The sequence below is a fragment of the Cibotium barometz genome, chromosome 5, assembly GCF_041138505.1.
Source record: "Cibotium barometz isolate CiBa-2024 chromosome 5, ASM4113850v1, whole genome shotgun sequence".
Lineage (NCBI taxonomy): Eukaryota > Viridiplantae > Streptophyta > Polypodiopsida > Cyatheales > Cibotiaceae > Cibotium > Cibotium barometz.
Window position 1 is genome coordinate 40,391,833 of NC_141050.1, and position 22,407 is coordinate 40,414,239.

The window sequence follows — 22,407 nt, forward strand, 5'->3', positions numbered from 1 at the left end:
GTCCTATTTACTTCTTCACTTGATGCCCATTCACTTCTTACAGGTGGTCATGGTATGCACTCATGGATCATTGATTCAGGTGCCTCCTTTCATGTCACAGGTTGCAGAGACTTGTTTGTCAGGTACACTGCTGGCAATGAAGGAGTGGTTTATTTGGGTGATAACCATGCATGCAAAATTCTTGGCAGAGGTGATGTGAGGCTTGTATTTTCAGATGGCTCACAGCTTATGCTCCATGATGTCAGGCATGTGCCTGAGATCAAGAAGAATCTGCTTTCTACTGGACAGCTTGATGATGCTGATTATGTTACCACATTTGGTAGTGGAAAGTGGAAGATTAGTAAGGGCTCACTGGTTGTTGCCAGAGGCTCTAAGGTGGACACTCTTTATTTCATGCATGCAGGTGTTTGTCACCATGCTAATGTAAATGCAACCGAGCTGCCGGAAATTTCTATGTGGCATAGCCGGTTGGGACACATGAGTGTCAAAGGAATGGAGCAATTGTCTCGTTTGGGTAACTTGCCTTCTCTAAAGTTTTCAAGTTTTCAGTTTTGTGAGCATTGTATTTATGGTAGGCAACTACAGTGCCCCCACAAGAAAGCTCTTGGACAGAAAGATGCTCAGTTAGAGCTTGTCCATACAGATGTATGTGAGATGCCTCAGCTTTCTTTGGGAGGGGCAAAATATTTTGTGTCTTTTATTGATGATGCCACACGCAAGGTGTGGGTTTATCCTCTTCGTTTGAAGAGTGATACATTCTCAGTGTTTGAGAAGTTTGTTGCTCTTGTTGAGAATCAAACTGGCAAAACACTGAAGGCTTTGCGTTCCGACAATGGTGGAGAGTATACGTCCAAACAGTTTCAGGACTTTTGTGATGCTAAAGGCATCAAGAGGGAGCTCTCTACTCCTTATGATCCTCCACAAAACGGGACAGCAGAGAGGATGAACAGGACCATTCAGGAGAAGGTCCGTTCTATGTTGTCACATGCTGCATTACCTCATGGTTTTTGGGCTGAAGCTGTTATGACAGCCGTTCACCTTATAAACAGGTCACCTAACACGAGGCTTGGTGGGAAAGTGCCAGAAGAAGTATGGACAGGGAAGCCTCCGTCATACAAGCACTTGAGAGTGTTTGGTTGCGTTGCGTACGTGCACATACGCAGGGAAATGCGCACCAAACTTGATCCCAAGTCTCACAAATGCATATTCCTAGGATATGGTGACAGAGGTGAAATGGGGTATAGACTTTGGGATCCCATAAATAGAAAGATCATACGCAGCAATGATGTCTTTTTTGATGAAACATGCATGTATAAGGAGCCTGCAAGGCAACAGGAGCCTGGCAGAGTCATCTTTGATGATGATGGACATCATGGACAACAACAAAGGGCTGTAAATCAGCCATTACAGCAGCAAAACCAGCCCTTAAATGGTGCTGAAAATGGTCCAAATGGACAGCCAGAGATGGCAGAAGATATCCCTATGGATATACCACAGTTAGAGGAGATACCGGGCATGATTTTTCAGCCTTATGGCATGGAACAGGAGCCACCAATGGGCGATATGCAGGCTGGACAGCAACCTGCAAATGATGGTCATTGGGTACGGAGGTCCACTAGACCCTCCAGAGCCCCTGACAGGTTTGTTCCAGGGGTTGACTACTTGATGCTCACTGACTGTGGGGAGCCCTCATGTTATAAGGAGGCTTTACAGAGGGCAGACAAAGCTCTATGGGAGCGTGCCATGAAGTCAGAGATGGATTCTCTGCATAAAAATGGAACTTGGAAGTTGGTGCCTTTGCCTGCAGGCAAGAAGGTTTTGCCATGCAAGTGGGTTTACAGGCTCAAAGTTGCACCAGATGCAAAGCCAAGATACAAAGCCAGGTTAGTGGCTAAGGGCTTCAAGCAGGAATATGGTGTGGACTTTGATGAGATCTTCTCTCCAGTGGTCAAAATGACCACACTTAGAGCTGTGTTGGCTTTGGTTGCGCATGATGATCTGGACTTGATTCAGATGGATGTGAAGACTGCTTTTCTTCACGGTGATCTCCATGAGGAGATATATATGCAGCAGCCAGAGGGTTATGCAATAAGTGGAAAGGAGAAGCTTGTATGCAAGCTGAAAAAGAGTCTTTATGGGCTCAAACAGGCACCAAGAGAATGGTATCATAAATTTGATACATTCATGAAATCTCAGAAATTCAGGAGAAGTGACATAGATCACTGCTTGTACACCAAGAAAGCTTTGGATGGCAGTCTCTTGATTCTCATTTTGTATGTTGATGATATGTTGATTGCCGGGAAATCTCGTAAAGAGATGGATGCTTTGAAGAAGAGGCTGCATGAAACCTTTGATATGAAGGATTTGGGTGATGCAAATCACATTTTGGGTATGCGGATACTTCGAGACAGAAATCAGCATGTGTTGTATTTGTCTCAGAAGGAATACATTGGCAAAGTCTTGCAGAGGTTCAATATGGACGGGGGGAAGAAAGCTAGTACTCCTTTGCCTCCATATGTGAAACTCAGTGCTATGGACAGCCCACAGTCAGATAGAGACAGGGCTGATATGGCCAAGATTCCGTATGCTTCAGCTTGTGGCAGTCTTATGTATGCCATGGTTGCTACTAGGCCGGACATTGCATTTGCAGTGGGAGTGGTTTCTAGATACATGGCCAACCCTGGCAAGAAGCATTGGGAAGCAGTGAAAGGTGTCATGAGATACCTGAAGGGCACACAGGATTTGTGCATTTGCTTTGGCAAACAGGATGCATTAGTGCATGGTTACACAGATTCGGATTATGCCGGTCATCCAGATAACCGGAAGTCTACTACCGGTTATGTATTTACATTCACAGGAGGTGCTGTGTCATGGATATCCAGGATGCAGAAGTGCACAGCCTTATCTACTACAGAGGCCGAGTATATTGCAGCCACAGAGGCTTGCAAGGAGGCATTATGGCTATCTCGGTTAGTGGTTGATTTGGGCTATACAGGGGATATTCCATTGTTGCATTGTGACAGTCAGAGTGCCATTCAGTTGGCAAAGAACCCTGTCTTTCATGCAAAGACGAAGCATGTGGATGTGAAGTATCACTTCATCAGAGAGGTGATAGAGAACAAGCAAATTCAGCTTGTTAAGATTCATACGGATGACAACCCGGCTGATCTGTTGACGAAGAGTTTGCCTCCGGAGCGGTTTGCTCATTGCAGACACTTGATGGGCATTGGATGAGGCCATTTTCAGCCTTGATATGGCCTTGTATATTATCATGTACATGCTGATTTTTTCTTTTCCTTCATTTAAGGGCACTTTGCCTTTAAGTGGGAGGTTGTTGGGGTAAAGGCGTTATGCCCACCCTTATAGTGTGTACAAGCCCATAAGTTATAGTACATAGTACACTTAGTACTTTTAATGTACTAAGTGCACTATGTGTACTAGTGCAATATACATGTGTGATAGGGGAGTCACACACTCATGCCTTTCATGAGTTGACTTATCCCCACAACTCTCTCTCTCTCTCTCTCCCTTGCTTCTCTGTGTATGTCTCCCATGAATGAACTCAAACCCTAATTGCAGTTTCTCCCCATCAACTGGGTGTAATCCAAGTCTCTTAAGTGTATCGCTGCCATAAATCCTGCCGAATGACTCTGTTCCTCTCACTGTGAGAGAGCTGGATGTGTGGTGCATGTATATCATACTAAAAAGGTGGCAGGTGATCTATGTCGAGACCATGCTGAGTGAGCCACTGTATCATCTGTGAATACCATGATCTCCTATCTCCACTCTCTGCGAGCTGCCTGACGCCTCAAAAGCTCTATGTGAGAGTCGATCTGATGGCATATCTCTGATCCTCTGTATGAAGCAAATCGTCTGGAAGAGGGCCGGGCCTCGAGATCGCTGCCGGCCTCGGGCTGCGTAAAGCAGGTGCACGCCTGCACTAGATCAAGGCTCCAAGACCATAGAGCTCTCACAAACTCGCGAGACTCTCTATGTCACAATAACTAACCTTGGCCACCCTTTTATAGGCTCTTGGCCGGTCATCGGGCATCCACATTTGGGCGCCCGCCCGTCCATACTTGGGTGCCTGCCCGTTAGTATATCCCTAACTCAGCTCGTCAATCAGCCTGCCTAGTTCCAAGCTTCCCCAAGCCTCGAAACTAGTCTTGCGTGCGTGTAGCACACGTTAGACACACACTGTGCACATGACATATTCCCCTTCCTCTAAGAGCTCACTAAAAAGCCAGGGTAATCTCTCTGAAGAGTAGTCAATGTCTCCCATGTAGCGTCCTCCTCAACACGATCCTTCCACTTGATCTTGTATTCCGTGATAAGCGTATTACGCAATCTTCTTTCACGAAATCCAAGAATCTTTTCAGGTTCGTGCCGAACAAATGTCATGTCCTCGACATCTATAATTTCTTGAGGAGTAACTAACTGATCTGCTCCACCCAGTACTTCCTTAAGTCTACTGACATGAAATACAGGATGAACTTTCACATGAGAAGGCAAATCCAATTCATATGCAACTGAACCAATCCGTCGTGTAATACGAAATGGTCCACAATATCTAGGGGATAATTTCGGAGATCGACCTGTCCGTAAAGTCTCGGAATCTTTCGGAACGCGCAAATACACCATCGTTCCGTCAGAGAACTATTTGGGTGAACGATGTCTATTAGAATAAAACCTGTCTCGGTCTTGAGCACTTCTAATAGATTCCTTTGCAACTTGTAACATTTCCTGCATATCTTGCAAAAAATTACGTGCTGCATCATGCTGAAGTCCTGAGAATCCTACTGTAACAGGTAATCTAGGTTGAAAACCATACATAAGCATGAAAGAACTAAACCCTGTACTCGTATGCTTAGTACTGTTATATGCAAATTCTAACATAGGAAGATAATCCTCCCATGAACTCTGTCTTTTGGATACATATGCTCGAAGCATATCCTCCAAAATCTGATTCACTCTTTCAGTCTGGCCATCAGATTGAGGATGATCAGAGGAACTCAAATTCAAAGTTGTTTCCAACTTCTCAAAAACAAGTTTTCAAAAATCACTCGTAAACTTAGAGTCCCTATCACTGACTATGTTCTGCGGTAACCTGTACAGTCTAAACAATTGGTCGATAAACTGCCGTGCTAATTGCATAGCTGTAATAGTCTTCTGGGTCAGTAAAAATCTAGCCATTTTTGTCAAGCGATCTACCACAACCCAAATAGAATCGTGGCCTTGATGTATTCTTGGCAATCCGGTAATAAAATCCATGGAAATACTTTCCCATTTATTACCTGGGATTTGCAAAGGATGCAACAACCCAGCCTGTTTAAAGCGTTCAGTTTTATTTGCCTGACAAATTTGACACTTGAGAACATAATCTTCTACATACCCTTTCATCTTTGGCCAATAAAAAGTGTGTTTCACTAATGATAGTGTCTTGTGTACCCCAGGGTGTCCAGCAGAAGGGGCGTCGTGACACTCCTTAAGAATCTTGGACCTAATGTCCGAGATCTGTGGTACACAAATTTTGTCATTACGGAACAGTAAACCATTCCGAATCATCCACTGGCCTCCTGCAGCCTGAATGGTAGACTGCTCAGTCATCGAGTGTTGGTCAATCAATGAGCTCCCGTCCTGGATCTTCTGCCAAAATGGACCAAAATAACTATCAGTTCTCCAAAGCCCTCTCAATGACTGAAATAAGTCAGTAGAAATCTCGGTGAACGACAAAGAATTCACCTCTCTAATTCAACTAAGCGCATCTGCAACACTATTCATGGACCCTTTCCGATAACGGATCTCAAAATCAAAATCTTGCATTAACTCCGCCCAACGAGCTTTCTTGCCTCTCAAATCATCCGCATCACACACATACTTGATTGACTGATCATCAGTCAATACCACAAACTTGGAGCCATATAAATAATGTCTCTAAACTTTGAGAGCATGAATCACAGCATAAAGCTCCTTCTCAAGGGTTCGCCAACGAGATTGAGTGTCATCTAACTTTTTACTTTAAAGCAACCGGTCTACCATCTTGAAATAGAGCAGCCCCGATATCATAGTCACTGGCATCAGTTTCAAGAACATAAGGCCAACTAGGATCAGGTAATGCTAGGATAGATGCTTCCTTGACTTTATCTTTCAAAAGTCTGAAGGCCATATCCAAATCGTTATTCCAAGTGATAGGCTGATTTGACTTACGTCCATGACCTTTCAATAAGTCGGTCATCGGTAGTGTGAGCTGAGAGTACTCCCGTACAGATTTTCGAAGAAAAACTACAAAACCGAGAAAAGAACGAAGTTGTTTCACTGTTCGCGGTATAGGCCAGTCTAGAACCTTCTGAACTCGGTCATAGTCAATGCTCAATCCATCTCTAGTGATCTTGTGTCCCAAGTAAATGATGTCGGTCATAAAGAACTCACATTTACTTAACTTAGCATAGAGTCGATTCTGTCTTAAAATAGATAAGACAATCGTGAGGTGTCTGACATGATCCTCAAGAGTACGACTATATATCAAAATATCATCCAAGAACACCACCACAAATTTTCCCAAATGTTCACGAAAAAGATCGTTCATCATTTGCTGGAAAGTGGCTGGAGCATTGGTTAATCCAAAAGGTAATACGAGAAACTCGTAATGGCCATACCTAGTCCGAAAGGCGGTTCTTTCGACATGCCTTTCATGAATACGTATCTGGTGATAGCCAGTACGTAAATCTATCATTGTGAAATATTTCGCTCCTGCTAACCGATCAATCAGGTCATCTGATCTAGGGAGAGGATAACGGTTCTTAATGGTCAGCTTGTTCAATCTCTTGTAATCTATACACATTCTCCAAGTATTGTCCTTCTTTCTCCTAAGCAACACAGGTGCACCCCAAGGTGATTTACTTGGACGGATCTGGCCCATCCTCAAATAATCTTCGAGTTGTTTAGCCAACTCATCTTCCTCGACTTGGCTCATCCTGTAAGGTGGAATACTGACAGGATGAGCACCAGGGATCAAGTCAATACGATGATCTACTTCCCGTTCATATGGTAAACCCGATGGCAGTTCCTTAGGAAATACATCTTGAAACGAATCAAGTATCTTCTGTAATTCTTTGCTTTCAAAAACACTTAATTCATTTACATCCATTAAAGGGATGAGAAAAGAAGAAAGTGGAATCAATACACAATGGAAAGCGGTATACAAAGAAGTATCCATTATATTTCCAAAATAAATTGTATTTACAAGAGGTCCCTGAGAGGGATGAATACAATCACCTAAAATACTATACTTGGTGTCCCTATGCTGAAAAGAAAAAATATGACTAGACCAATCTATCTGGACTTGAAGAGTCTTAAACCACTCAATCCCTAATAACAAGTCTACATTTTCTAGATGCATTACATAGCATTCCAGAGTATCTTTGTAGTCCTGAATCTGGATTGGAAGCATCTCCACCTTGCGATCCCAAACTTGTCTTCCCGCAGGTAGGCGTACCTCATAGGTATCATAGTAGCCAGGAGTTTCATAAAAAAGGTTTTTTAAACGCGTTTCGAAACGTTTCATGGTGAAGCCCAGAAGTATGAAACGGCTCAGGTACCCGGGGGGGAGGGGGGGGGGGGGGGACTACCTTGATCTCATAGGCTTAAATAAATTAGCACAACTTAATAATTTACGATTTACAACTTACAAGTAACCAAATGGCAAAAGGAGTCAGGACCAAAGAGTGGCAATCCATAAAATGAGAAATGTCACATGATACATCATAAATGTCACATGCCACATGGGCTATGGCTGAAGCAAATGAGAGTATGTCACATGTGACATGTGACTGCCACTAACACCATACATGAAAGAAACTCCAAAAAATCTAAAAATAACAACACTATCCAAGGCTCTAGCTAGTAGCCTCCAATGTCAAACATGACATAATACATCATACATGTCAATAAATCATAAATGAAAATGAGAATGAGTCATGACTAGGTACTAAGTAGATACTAGACTCTGAGAGCCTACTCATCCTCCTCTGCATCATCCAACTCAAGATCCTCATCCTCATCTGCAACATCAGATGCCTCAGAAGCTATGGTCCAATCAGAAGAGTCATCTACAACCTCTGCTGTCACTGTCTCACATGCAACACTCGTGCTACCACCATCATCTGTGCCACGTACAAAACTCCTGCTAGTGCTAGCACCATGTGTATCCCTGCCCACCCTGGCTCGAGAGCGGCTACGTGTTTGCCTGGTTCCCTGCATCGCCTCCTCATATAACATGGTGTAAATGTCCTGCTCATCAGGTGGGATCTCTGGGATGTCTTTCACTTTCTCAATGTCGATTTTGTCGACATTCACCTGAATCGGCTCTATAGAAGTACCTCTTTGCTCAAGTAGACGGAGGTTGCAATGACAATAAACCAACCGCTCTAATTGTGGAGTGGTAAATTTGTTCCTTTTCTTTGTGTGGAAAAGGGCCCATGTACTCCAATTTCTCTCACAAGGACCTGAGCTGCAGTCCTGTGAAAGCACTCTCATAGCAAGCCTCCTCTGCCAAAATTCAAACCCGAAAAATCACACATGAGACATGATTCATTATCCATGACACAGGTGAAAGCACATGCATGAATCATGATATATCATGTGACATGAGCATAAAACTTTAATGAATACTCACCAACTGTGGGGCACTTATACCATATTTCTCCCACCAAGATACAGGCTGTAACATCCCTGAATGCAACTCAGCAGTCGGTGACCCAAAATGCTTTCCTGTCTTGTTGCGGAAGGCAAGCCGCTGCTGCTCCAAGGTAGCCAACTGATCCACATCTCCACCCACCCATGCTGTGACATACTCCGTCCAACCATCCTCCAACTCCTCGCAACATGCCTGATCTTCGTGTCTCCACAAAGGATGGAGAATGTGGGCCACTGCATGGATTGGTCTATGAAACCAATCCCAACGATCTTGCCAAATAGTACGGAGGCTAGCCTTCCTAGTTTTTTGAACATTACGAATCACGAATCACGATTTAGAGTTTATATTAAATAAAGTTTAGAGCTGAAATTTAAAGAGAAGTAAAATATAATACTTACTGGATGTCAGAAATACCAGTTGCCTTTATAAGGCACTCCCCGAGCTTGTCCATGTACCCATATAAGAGGCCCATGGTGCAACCCTCCATGTCGGTGATTCGTAATACGCTGTAGAAAGGTTGTAAAATCCTCACCAATCCCTCTGCTGTTGCCCACCACTCAGCACCCATGATAGTGCTAACAAACTTATCTGACTTTGAACACTTATTTTCAGCTTCCCAGTCATACCATTCCTTGGACACCACTAGTCGTAAGAGTCCCTTTCGTACTCTTACTACTCTATCAAGCACTATGAACATATATGCAAACCTAGTGGTGGCGGGTTTACACAGCTCCAACTCACCCTGTGCCCTGTAGATAGAAAGGATCTTGGGCCGCTTTGTGACAAATTTGACAATGAAGCGAGCTGTATTTAATACTTCCTGCAACCAACCTAGCTTGCCCATATCCTCCAACACAAAATCGTCAAAAAGATCGGCATCGGTACCTTCCGTAGCCGGCAAGCCTTCGCGTTCCACAAGGGGCTCCAACTCCGATTCTTGGGTCGACATCGTGAAGAGGGTACATGGAGAGAAAATTCGATCTTTGCACAATGAAAGTGCGAGTGAACTTGAGAGCTTGAGAGCTTGAAAACTTGAGAGATGTGTGGCAAGAAGCCCACTTAAGGGATTTATAAAGATAGCCCCAAAAGCTAAAAATCTCCAAAAGCTAGGCTTAGCTTTTGCTTTGCTTTTGTGTTTTATATATATATATATATATATATATATATATATATATGGATATATATTCTATACTCTTAAAAAAAAATAAACACTTTTAACCTTGGAGGGAGGGGTCTTTTAAAACTTTTAAAAAAAATTAAACTCAAAAAAAGGAAAGCTCTTAAAAAAAACGTAAGCTTTTCTTGTTTTTTTTTTCCTTCCTCCTGGAATAGCCTGCCGGCGTGCTGCTGCCGTCGCCAACTGCTGCCTGATGTGCTGTCGGCGCCTGTGTGCGCGTAAGTGATTTGCGCCAACCCTCACGTAAGCCTGGCCACAAAGCGGCGCAGGCCTAGGCGCCTGCCTTGCTGGGCCTGGGCGTTGCCTGGGTTGGCTACGCAGGCCTGGCCGCATGCCTGGCAGGCCTGGCCGCCTGTAGTAGCTGCTAGTAGCCCAACGCCTACGACACACACGACACACACGACAGTACAGCAGTACTCGGCCAGCAGACACAGTGACAACGACGTTCTCTCCCGCTCTCTCTCGTTCAACGAAAAAGCAGACGTGCTTTTCTTTCTGTTTCTCTCCCAACTTGCTCATGCGACTGCACAAACGAACCTCTTCTCTTCTTTGCAAAGCAAACGACCCTACGTAGACTACCACCTCCCATCAACATGGGTTTCTTTGATGAAGAAAAAACGCATACTGAATCTGAAAACAGCAGTATGCACAGAAAAAACAGCAAGCTTTTTAACACATACCTTTCTTCGACCTCATCTTCTCTACCTACCGACTTGCTCGTTCACGAGGTATGCTCTGATACCACTGTCAAATCCCCACGGATCTCCTCGTGATCGTTCTCGGTTCGAGACTCGAATCCTGCAAACAAAGCAAACAAACAAACAAGGGGATGCAGGCATGACTCACCTCCCAGGTCGCAATAAGACTCGTGTAGCTTACCTTCGGGGCAAGCTTGAGACAGACCGCATGCTTGAAGGTGACTCTATCGATCAGTACCTTACGCATGTGAAAGACCTACGAGAGCAACTCATTAACATTGATGAGGTCTTGACAGATAGCTATCTTGTTCAGACAGTTTGCGTAATTTGCCTGACTCTTATCAGACATTTGGTACCACTTTGCAGTTGTCGGCTGGCAATGCACCTAATGCCGTCACTTTTGACAACCTTGTGACTCTCTTGCTCAGTGAAGAGCAATCTCGTTCCAACGGGAATAACATGATGTCGGCTGAGTCAGCAATGGCTTCTCCCTTTCGTGGGAATCGATCTGGGCCTAAACCTAGCCCATCGGATCCTCCCAAGACAGAAGACAAGCTTGAAAAGAAAAAGCGTTGTAACTATTGCAAGGCACACCATAGAGGAATGCAGGAAGCGTATTGAGAGTGAAAAAAAGAAGGAAGCTGGCATCTTCTTCCACAGGTGCAGATCAGGCCAATTTGGCTACACATGTGTCAGCCTTGACCCTTACATCGTCATCACCTGCAGAGATGTCTTCTGATGCCGTTGCTTTTGATGACTAAGCTCTATAGTCTGTACTCCATGGTATGCATTATCTGGCAGATGCATTTCAGGGGAGGGGATTTTACTTGTCCACATGCAGTTGGTGATGCCTCATGGTCACTTATGCTCGTTGACCCTTATGCTAGTCTATGCTAGACGCTTTCTCTTATGTAATGTCTATTGGAGATGCCTTTTATGCTGTTTTCCCTTGCAGTGGGATTGTTTCTACAGTGTTGACATTGTCACTTTCTCACATGTGATGTTTACTGGGAGTGCCTTTTACACACTGGCCAGTGTTGTTTGGTCTCATGGTTTTGACATGTCACATGTATATTATTCACTGTGGGATTATGCATCTTTACACTTGCCATACATGCCACTGATCATGGCATCGCTGAGAGTTTACCTATCCTCTCATAGCATTGGCTGATGCCCGCCTCGATCCCCCACTTTTTCTCCCCGTTTTCAGCTTTTCCCATTGCTGAATTTTTACTTTTATCAGCCCTACCATTGCTGATTTTTCCTCATCGGATTCTCCATTGATGAGTTTCACTTTTGCAGCTTACATTGCATGTCTCACAGGCATGACTTCCGGATCCTATTGCCTTTACACATGCGTATATCTGCTACCTCTTCTTATGCTTATCACTAGTGCAGTTACAGAGCATTGATGTGGATTACAAGCAGTTCAGCTTGGCATTTGGATGTTTGCCTTCAGGGGGGTATTATGCAATGCCTCTTGATTTGATGGCAGATGCAGTTGATGTCCACATGATCTTTGCCATGCTTTCTGGTAATGCATTTATGTACTACTGTGCTCTAGCATTAGCGCTATGACATTGGGGATTCTCCTTTTCCCCGTCATATAGTGCTTGCTTTCTCCATCGGCACTGCAATTCACTCTTACTGTGGAGCATAGTGCAGGGCAGCATTCACAACTTTATCACCCTGCTGCTACCCGTTCACACCATTCACTTGAGGGGGGTTTGTTGGTACTGTCCACTCCCGGCTAGTTCAAGTGTGAACCCAGCTTACTCACGGGCACTTTTTCCCTGTGACTAGACACAAGTTTTTTTCCCGTGTGAACACACTTACGTGTGTTGGGCACTTAGCCCTAGGCCTTTTAGTACTCACTTGTACTTTCATTTCATATCATTATTGAGTACATCTTTTCTAGCACTCTCACGTTTCTCTGTGCTTGAGGTTGTGTGTGTGTGTGTGTGCAAGCTAGCTTCCCTCCTATCCAAGACAGCTTATGGTCCATGGTCTCAATGGCACCGACAAGAAACCATGCAACAACGAAGGAGCGGAGAAGATTCAAATCTGTCAAGACTAAAACGACAACGCCATCGCTTTCATTGGGCTTGCATTGTCCGACCATCTTGTTCACCATGTGGACTTCAACAGGGGTGCCAATGAGGTACGGGACAAATTGGAAAATTTGTTTAACAAGATAAATAACTCAGCAAAAATTGTTTTGTAACATGGGTGCTTGTGGAAGTGTGTTTGAATTGATTGATTGCAATTAGTGCCTAATTAGAGACTTAAAATCATGCACAAAATGCTTCTTCTTCATACTCAATACACAATAGAGAGATGACCTTATCTACCATATAATATTAACATGATATATATCCAATGTTGCATAGAGATACTCACTGGTAGCATTGCTCTTGAGCTCTCAATGACTCAATAATGATGATCAATGCACGAATATGGCTAAATCCTAGACTCCTATTTATATTGTTGGTGAGTTGGCTACCAACTATACCAACCCTAATAATAATATCCACCTAAGTGTGTTCACACAATAATCCAATAACTATGTCCACACTAAGCTGCTCATTGGGCAATTGGACAATATTACAATGATTTGGCACAATAGCCCTTACAAATATATGAATCCAACCACATACTCAACCTCTGAGTTGGCCAATGGGTAGAAGCATGTCCAGCCTCCAGGTCACACTCTGGAGAGTGTGCACATGACATCCCTCCTGCTTAACTTGGAGCACGGGTGCAACTGATGCTCCACCCCTTCATCCCAATACGGATCTTTTGGCGAACTTGCTCTCTCCTCCACACTCCGGTCCGAAATCTAATAGCATGACTACTGTGTTAATTTCATGGTAGAGCTGCAGCTATGGAGAGTCGAAGAATTACATGGCTATGGAGTGTAAACAACAAAATGCTTCTTCTTCATACTCAATACACAATAGTGAGATGACCTTATCTACCATATATTATTAACATAAAATATATCCAATGTTGAATAGAGATGCTCACTGGTAGCACTGCTCTTGAGCTCTCAATGACTCAATAATGATGATCAATGCATGAATATGGCTAAAGCCTAGACTCCTATTTATATTGTTGGTGAGTTGGCTACCAACTATACCAACCCTAATAATAATATCCACCTAAGTGTGTTCACACAATAATCCAATAACTATGTCCACACTAAGCTCCTCATTGGGCAATTGGACAATATTACAATGATTTGGCACAATAGCCCTTACATACATATGAATCCAACCACATACTCAACCTCTGAGTTGACCAATGTGTAGAAGCATGTCCAGCCTCCAAGTCACACTCTGGAGAGTGTGCACATGACATCCCTCCTGCTTAACTTGGAGCACGGGTACAACTGATGCTCCACCCCTTCATCCCAATACGGATCTTTTAGCGAACTTGCTCTCTCCTCCACACACTGGTCCGAAATCTAATAGCATGACTACTGTGTTGAATTTCATGGTAGAGCTGCAGCTATGGAGAGTCGAAGAATTACATGGCTATGGAGTGTAAACAACAAATAGTGAAGGAGAGAAGGTTACAGAGAGAAAAAAGCTCTTGCAAAAAGAGAGAAGTAAACAACTCAATGCTGTGACTATTGATTGATTTACATGCACCTTTATAGGTTACAAAGGTTGCCTTGGTGACATCACTGCTTATGTCAGGCACACACAAATATCTAGATATTATTTCATGCCCCTCTAAGAGGTGGTTCGCACACAAACAAGACACTCACTCTCTAGGAGGTGGTTCACACACACACACACACACACACACACACAAGCAATACCTTGATCCCAACAAACCCTCCCTCAAGGGATTGCCTCATACTCTGTCAAGGATAAATCTAGGCTCATGGTTTCCCATGCCAGTTTTCCTAGTCAAGGATAAATCACATGGTTCTAGTTTCACATGCCAGTTATGGGGTCCAAAGGGCAAGGACATACAAGAGATCAGGTCACACAAAAGAAAACAACATACACAATGGACTTAAAAAGCCCAATGATCAGTACAATAGTTGGCCTCCTGTATGGAAGTCTCTTCAACAATATTAGTTAGCCTCCTGTATGTCTCTACAATAGTTGGCCTCCTGTATGGAAGTCTCTTCAACAATAGTTGGCCTCCTGTATGGAAGTCTCTTCAACAATATTAGTAGTGGTTTTCTTTGAATAGCAATCTTTTTCAAGATGATTTCTTTTCCCACATACACCACAAGGATTTAGGCTAAAACAATCCTTTTCCAAGTGATTGCTTTTCCCACATAATCTGCAAGCTTTACCTTTGGCTTGTCCTTTGTAAGAGCCCTTGGACTTTCAAGGAAAAACTTGTTCTGTGATGGCTTCTGTTGACCTTTGTTGCTTCTTTCTTTCTTCTTCTTGTAAAAAACTAATGATTCTCTCCAAGGTAAGATTAGAAATATTCTTCAAGGTGGTCACTAGGTTGTCATACTCCTCAGGCCTGCTTTTGAGGCACTCCCCCCGTTCCAATACAGCGTAGAGGCCCTGTCCTCAGCCACACAGAGCGGAACAGGGTTATCAGGAAGGACATTGTCAAACTGGATACTCAGAGGACATGGAGTTCACCTAGTCGTCCACCACTGGGGACGAAGATGGCCTTCTATAGAGATCACCTCCTATGCCTGACAGAGGATGGTTTCATCATCCGCCCACGCTACATGGACACACACCTATCCTTTGGGGTGAGATGTGCGATCAGCCAGATGCGCACCTCGTCCCACCAGCTGAGAGTGGAGACTGCAAAATATGAGCCCAAGGCGAACGCACCAGAGGACAGGATATGCCAGCTCTATCACGCAGAGCCCGAGACAGAGGATCATTACAAATGTCGATGCCCTGTATACTGGGTTCCACTGCCTCTTCTGAGCTGGGTCCGGACCACTTTTCAGGATCATGGACTTCCCGGATCAGAGATGCCTGGGACTTTTTCTTCTAGAGCTCCGTAGACACGAGTCCTTATTGAGATCCAGATCAGTTGTACTTGCTCGAGGACCAGCACAGAGTGCTCTCACCGACTTCTTCCATACCAGCACTCTGAGGGCCGATCCACCCATCATACTCGGACCACATGCTAGTGCAGGAGCGCGGCCGAGAGGTGTGACACTCGACAGAGCCACTGAGTTATGCAGAGCTCAACGCCCCATGGCCCTCGCCCACAGCCACGCCACCACAGGAGGATCCGGGCCATTAACTCCCATCATCGCAAGACCTTCTCGCGCCAACTCAATTTTACCACCTTGAGCACCATGTCACAGTGGCCCATGAGGGATGTATTAGGGTGATATGAGAGCTCTCTCCTAATGTACCTAGATGAGATTTTATAGTTCTAGATTTTTGTTATCTTTCTTTATTACTATTTTGTACCCAGGATGATGTACTTCATGGATATGATGTAACCTTTTGGTCTCATAGGTCATTTTGGCCTTTTGAAGACGTTAATACAACTTTCTTTCTTTCTTTCTTTCTTCTCTTTATTTGTTCATTCAGGTGCTAAGGTGTATGTGTAACAAGTCGTGCACTTGTGGGGGCAGTTCAGAGGTGACAGCAAACAGAGAAGCTGCTGGTCAGTGAAGAGAATAGCGGCAACTTGTAGTAGCTCACAACGGCCATGCGAACTTCAGTAGTGAGGTAGCAGCATGGTGCTTGGTCAGGCTGAAGTGCGGGCGCTGCTGCACAAAAGTACCACTGTACTACAGTACAGACAGGTACGGATTTGCTCAGTACAGACCTACGGATCGCTAGCGTCTGTACGGGCGCTAACGCTCGAGGCAATATCAACCTAGAGCTCTAATACCATGTTGAATTTCATGGTAGAGCTGCAGCTATGGAGGGTCGAAGAAATACATGGCTATGGAGTGTAAAAAATAAATAGTGAAGGAGAGAAGGTTAGAGAGAGAACAAAGCTCTTGGAAAGAGAGAGTATACAACTCAATGATGGGACTATTGATTGATTTCTTCAATGAAGCAGATGCACTTTTATAGGTTACAAAGGTTGCCTTGGTGACATCACTACTTATGTTAGGCACACACAAATATCTAAATATTATTATAAAAAATTCACACACAAACAAGACACTTACCACTCTCTCTAGGAGGTGGTTCACACACACACGCAAGCAATACCTTGATCCCAACATGTTGGACCTACCATCTCCAATGATGTCTCTGCCACTACCTCCTCGAGAATTGCGGGCACTGGAACTAGCTCCTCTGCCTCGAGATGCTCAACTAGCATGGTAGACACCACTGTGGAATCGCTCATCTCACCCTCCTCACTGGATTTGAAGAAAAAAAATCTGAAATTGTATGTGTTGCCTTGCTTGGATCTCTTGTCAACAACCTGCCAGCTGGCTCTCCCACTGCTGGATACTCTCCTCACTCCCTCTATCCTATATGGTGCCACTATGCTCTCGTAGAGATCGATGCTAGTGGACCATGTTTTCTCCCAAGAAAATCAAATAGCTGTGACATCTGCGATGGCAGATGTACTCAAAGAAAACAAACACACCTTTGTGGTCAAGGACTGGGCGAAGGTTTCATCTTTGAGCAATGGACAGTGGGTGTAGCCAATTGGCTCACGCAGAGAAGCAGTGTATACCCAGATGTATAAAACAATGCATTGAGTGCCCCCTCCGTCCATGAACTAGGTGGCCTCCCCCAAAATCTGAATTAAATATTTTGTGTGTTTCCATTTTTGTAATGCTCCATCGTCCCCTTTTTACCCCTGCTTAGCGCAAGGGGGGTTTGCCTTGACAGACTGATGTAGGTTGTCATCTAGTGGTCAAGCTCTTATATCAGGCTCGAAATGAGAGTTCGGTAAGGATCACACAGGATGGCTTCATTTAGAATCTTGGCTATCTTCACAAACACATCTCACATGCCTGAGGATTGTGATCAGCTAGATCAGGGTCTCATCACATCATCTGCATGTGGAGACTGGGAGAGCAGAGGGCATTGCTAGTGAGAACAGGATCTCTTTATTCTATTCAGCAGAGGTCGAGGGGCACTACCTTTTCAAATGCCCAGTGTACTATGAGATACCAGCGAGGTTGCATTGCCTCTGCAGGGATGGATTTCATCCACTGCCTCAGGTCACTGACTTCCCAAACCAGCGATGCCAGGGAGAAATGAAAGTTCAATAAGGATCACACAGGATGGCTTCATTTAGAATCTTGGCTATCTTCGCAAACACATCTCACATGCCTGAGGATTGCAATCAGCTAGATCAGGGTCTCATCACATCACCTGCGTGTGGAGACTGGGAGAGCAGAGGGCATTGCTAGGGAGAACAGGATCTCTTGATTCTATTCAGCAGAGGTTGAGGGGGCACTACCTTTTCAAATGCCCAGTGTACTATGAGATACCAGCGAGGTTGCATTGCCTCTGCAGGGATGGATTTCGTCCACTGCCTCACGTCACTGACTTCCCAAACCAGCGATGCCAGGGACTCTTATCTGATTTAGCTGCATCGCCACAGAGATCAACTATGCATAGTGGCACAGATGCAAACCCCAAATGCCTCACACCTCAATCACAAGCTTCTTTCTTCCAACCCAAGATGGAGGCCTCCACCGGCAAACCACAAAAGAGCTCTAACCTGCATGCCCCTACCCAACTGCCCAGGCAGCGCACCTTAGCAATACCACCCCGCCTCCCCAAGTGTCTCCTTAGACAGAAACGATCCAGGTGCAGCAAGCTAGATGCCCGAGACCCATCAGTCCAAGGAGATGCTCCACTCAACAGCTTCAGATCTGAGATCCTCTGGAGACGCAGCAGTGCCCCTCCACAGACAGTGGGCATGGAAAGCCTATATGCAGACATTGATGCCTACTTCATGGATACACTGTAACACTTCTGGTTTCACAGACACTTTGGTCTTTCATAGATGTTCATAGAACTTTCTTCTTTCTCTCTCTCAAGTTCAAGCTAATGTTAATCCCCAATCATCCAACTCAGACAGCAAGTTTAAGCTTCTCCCTTTTGCATTTGAAAGATTGTTATAGTAGTTAAGTAATAGTGCACCCACAACCATAGCCTAAGGAGGGTTAAAACTCAGGCCCATGCAGTGAAAACCTTAGCCCTCGCCACTAGGCTACTCGCCCCTGGGCAAGTTTGAGTTAATCTTAACCCAATTACCTGAAATTGTTCAAACTTGTCCCCATAGAGTGCAAGTCGTCCCCTCAAATCCTGCTCGGCTTTAAGCTGCTGTGTAATCTGCTCAGTATAAAGTTCAATTTTCGCCTCTCCTTGCTTGCGTAATTCCTCTTGCTGCTTCAACTTTACTTCCAAGAGCTGTTGTTCAAGGGACTTGGCCGTAAGCTGCACCAACTCAATTTGGTTAATGCGAAGGCTTTGCATCTAATACTTGCCAGACTTGACACAGGAGAGTTAAAATAAGAGAGGCCACACCTGTTGTGCATACTGTTGCTCCTGGAACTCATACTGCTGGGTAAACTGCCTTAATTTCTCCTGCAACCTGTGTAAAGCATAAAATCGACATATGAAGATGTTTAAGTTAAGTGAATACAAGAGTGCAATCTAACTTAAAACCGATTTCAACCCTAACATGCAAGAGCTTGAGTTCCATGCAAGCAAACACACACACACACACACACACACAAGAGAAAACAAGACACAAGAGAGATGGATGGCTGAATTTTCTTTTATCTTCTTCTCTTCTCTACAACCATAAACTAAAAGGATAAGAGTACATACTATAAAGAAAAGTACTCTCCTACTATAACATACAATGGTCGGTCCATAGTGTGAACCCGACTATATAAGCTAGCGCTATAACTATGCCATAATCTAGTAATCCACCAAACGTTACTGTCACAACCTGTAATCCCCTTGCGACATATTAACCATAATCTTACCAGCCGTACCAGTGGCATAAGTGCGGACGCTATCACCCAAGCGGATCATCAATATCCGTAGCACTAGTTGAGCTCGATATCTCAACACCCTTCCTCGAGCTCTACTCCACAACTCCAAGTAAGTTCCTAAACCTGTGGAACTTCTCTGTACCCAATGCCTTAGTGACGATGTCAACCACCTGATCCTTCTATGCTGACATATACTAAATCCACATCACCTGCTAGAACCGTCTCCCTCACGAAGTGATAATGCACCTCAATGTGCTTCGTCGTAGCATGATAGGTTGGGTTACTGACCAATTGTATGCAACTCATGTTGTCGCAATAAATGACAACGGCCCTATCTACAAGCTCACCCATATCACCAAAAAGCTTCCGAAGCCAAGCTACCTCACAAGCTGCCATAGCAACGCCTTTGTACTCTGCCTCTGTACTTGACAAGGCAACCGGCGATTGTTTCTTGCTGCTCCAACTCACAGCGGCACTCCTAAAAGAAAACAGAAAGCCGCTAGTAGATCTCTTGTCTGCGACACTACCAACCCAATCAGCATCTATGTACCCATGTAACTGTATCTCTATGCCAACCTTGTAGAAAATTCCATAATCAATTGTGGACTTTATGTACCTAAGAATCTGTCTAGCCATATTTAAGTGTGGCTTGATGGGGCCCGCATAAACTGACTCATAAGTCCAACAGCATAGCTCAAGTCTCGCCTAATAATGGTCATGTAGATTAAGCTACCCACTATGTGCATGTACATAGTGGGGTCCTCCAAAAGCTCACGTGTATCTGTGGAAAGCTTTGTGCTCTACTCCAATGGCACTCAAATAGGCTTACAACCTATCATACATACATGAACAACATGTCCAAGCCATATTGCTTCTGCAACAACAAAATGCTATGAGGTGATCTCATTACCTCTATACCACAGCTCACTCAAATCCTTCATCTCAAACTTCTGCTTTGGGTGCCTAGTTCAAGCCATACAAGGCTTTGCGTAACCTAGACATAAAATCTCGGTGTGCATTCATAACCCCATGGCTGCATCATGTATACTTCTTGTTGCAAATCACCATACAAGAAGACATTCTTTACATCCATCTAATGTACAGACCAACCCTTTGCTATGCAGCCATAGCAATGACAGCCCTCACGGTTGCCATTCTTGCAACTGCGCTAAATCTTTCCTCATAGTCAATGCCATAGATCTACGCATAACCCTTCGCAACCAATCTTGCCTCATACCTGCTCAATGATCCATCCGAGTTATGCTTGACCTTATACACCCACTTACGTCCAATTGCCTTCTTTTCCTTAGACAAAGACACTAACTCCCATGTTACATTTGCATCCAATGCTACCATCTCCTCATGCATGGCATTTTTCCATTTGTGCCTGCTCAACACAAGTAAGCTCCAACTCATGTATTACTTTAACCATGTAAGCATAATGATGGACTCTATACTCATCATATCTCAACCTGTCACAACAGGGTATCTAACCCTCGTAGACCTGCGTACACCTAGATTACTACCAAGTGTCCTCAAAACAACCTTTTCTTGCACCAGGAGTAACCACTGTTGGGATGCCAAGCTTCTCATCAAGGCCCTGCTCACAGCCAATCAAGCACAAAAGATTGATCTACCTTTTCCTTCCCTTTGCATGATTGTGTACCTACATATGTCCTCAACCTGCGTGACCATGGACTAATAGTAGATCCACTGCTAGAGAACTCTCCTGGTCCACTAAGCACCTGTGTTTGCTGCTCTACTGTGGGACAGCATCATTACTTCTTGCACCTACATCTTCCGATGCCTTCACTGGTGCATACCACGTACTCATCTTATTAAAGACAACATCTCTACTTGCTTGCGTCTCAAGAGTAGTGTCACCATTTGGCCGCCCAAGTGGTTTCTCCCCTATTTCGTACTAAGGTACGGGAGGCCAAGGAGCTTCGTGTCGCTCGTACTGAGGCCAGGACTCACATCACCTAAGGGAGGCCATGTCTCGTGACACCCGTAGTGTGGCCAAGGCGTGGAACCAGTGTCAGTCTTCAAGGATCCCAATTTCGACTTCCCACTGAGCCAATTCCATGCTCGAGAAGTCCTGCTCTTTACAAGTTCCAGGAACGGGAGATATAACCATTGCATAATGCAAGTGCATGCATTTATGCTTGCTTGAATCTAATTTCACATGACTTGTTTTCGTGTGAGTGCCTGCTATGATGCATGTTACAATACTAGCATGTTAATCCTACTCCTCTTTTCAGTGTCCGAGGCCCAGTTCCATAACTATTGTCCAGCCAGCCTGGTGGGCACCCTCACCTCCTTTCTCATCCACGTGAGGCCAGTTAATGGCTTGGGCAGTGCCCACCCTGTACTTAAGGGCACTGCCACGTGACAAAAGGGGATTGGACCCCTTCCACCTCCTCTCCACCAACTTTCCTTCACAACTCTCTCTCTCTCCCCAATGCTATCACACATTTGGCAGCTGGCGCATCCCCCCTTGCTCTCTATCGGCAAATTAACTAGCTTCAGTGTGTACCTGTTGCGTACTTGCTGTAGCCACCTACTGTACTTGCTGTAGCCGCCTACTATACCTGCTGTAGCTGCCTTCTGTACCTATTGAAGTCGCATATTGTACATGCTATGTACCTATTGTAGCCGCATATTATACCTGGCTATGTGCCTATTGTACCCACTGTAGGCACCTATTGTACCTGTTGTTGTTGCCTATTGTACCTGCTGCACCTATTGTAGACGCCTTCTGTACCTGTTGTAACTGTTGTAGCGGCGTACTATACTTGACTGTGTACCCAATGTATCTGTTGTAGCTGCCTAGTGTACCTGCCTAATGATGGCTATGCACTTGCAAGTACAAGGTGAAATCCTAACTGTATCTATAAGT

The 22,407-nt window shown here is 44.6% G+C and overlaps 2 protein-coding genes across 6 annotated transcripts in view; both read right to left on the bottom strand.

Annotated features, from left to right (window-relative positions):
- LOC147638484 (uncharacterized) overlaps positions 1–22,407 on the bottom strand; it is a 90,603-nt gene that overhangs the window by 35,405 nt on the left and 32,791 nt on the right. For all 5 annotated transcript variants that reach the window (XM_086798392.1, XM_086798394.1, XM_086798393.1 and 2 more), the window contains exons 9-10: positions 19,033–19,099; positions 18,760–18,942 (exon numbers count right to left, since the gene is read on the bottom strand). In XM_086798392.1, the coding sequence (XP_086654518.1) occupies positions 18,760–18,942; positions 19,033–19,099 (250 nt within the window). The remainder of the gene's footprint in view (positions 1–18,759; positions 18,943–19,032; positions 19,100–22,407) is intronic.
- Positions 7,691–9,540, bottom strand: LOC147638485 (uncharacterized). The gene is made up of 3 exons (XM_086795865.1): positions 9,094–9,540; positions 8,675–8,993; positions 7,691–8,547 (listed from the first exon to the last, which is right to left on the bottom strand). Exons 1-3 carry the CDS (start codon positions 9,537–9,539, stop codon positions 8,014–8,016), a joined length of 1,299 nt encoding a protein of 432 aa, XP_086651991.1. The 5' UTR covers position 9,540; the 3' UTR covers positions 7,691–8,013.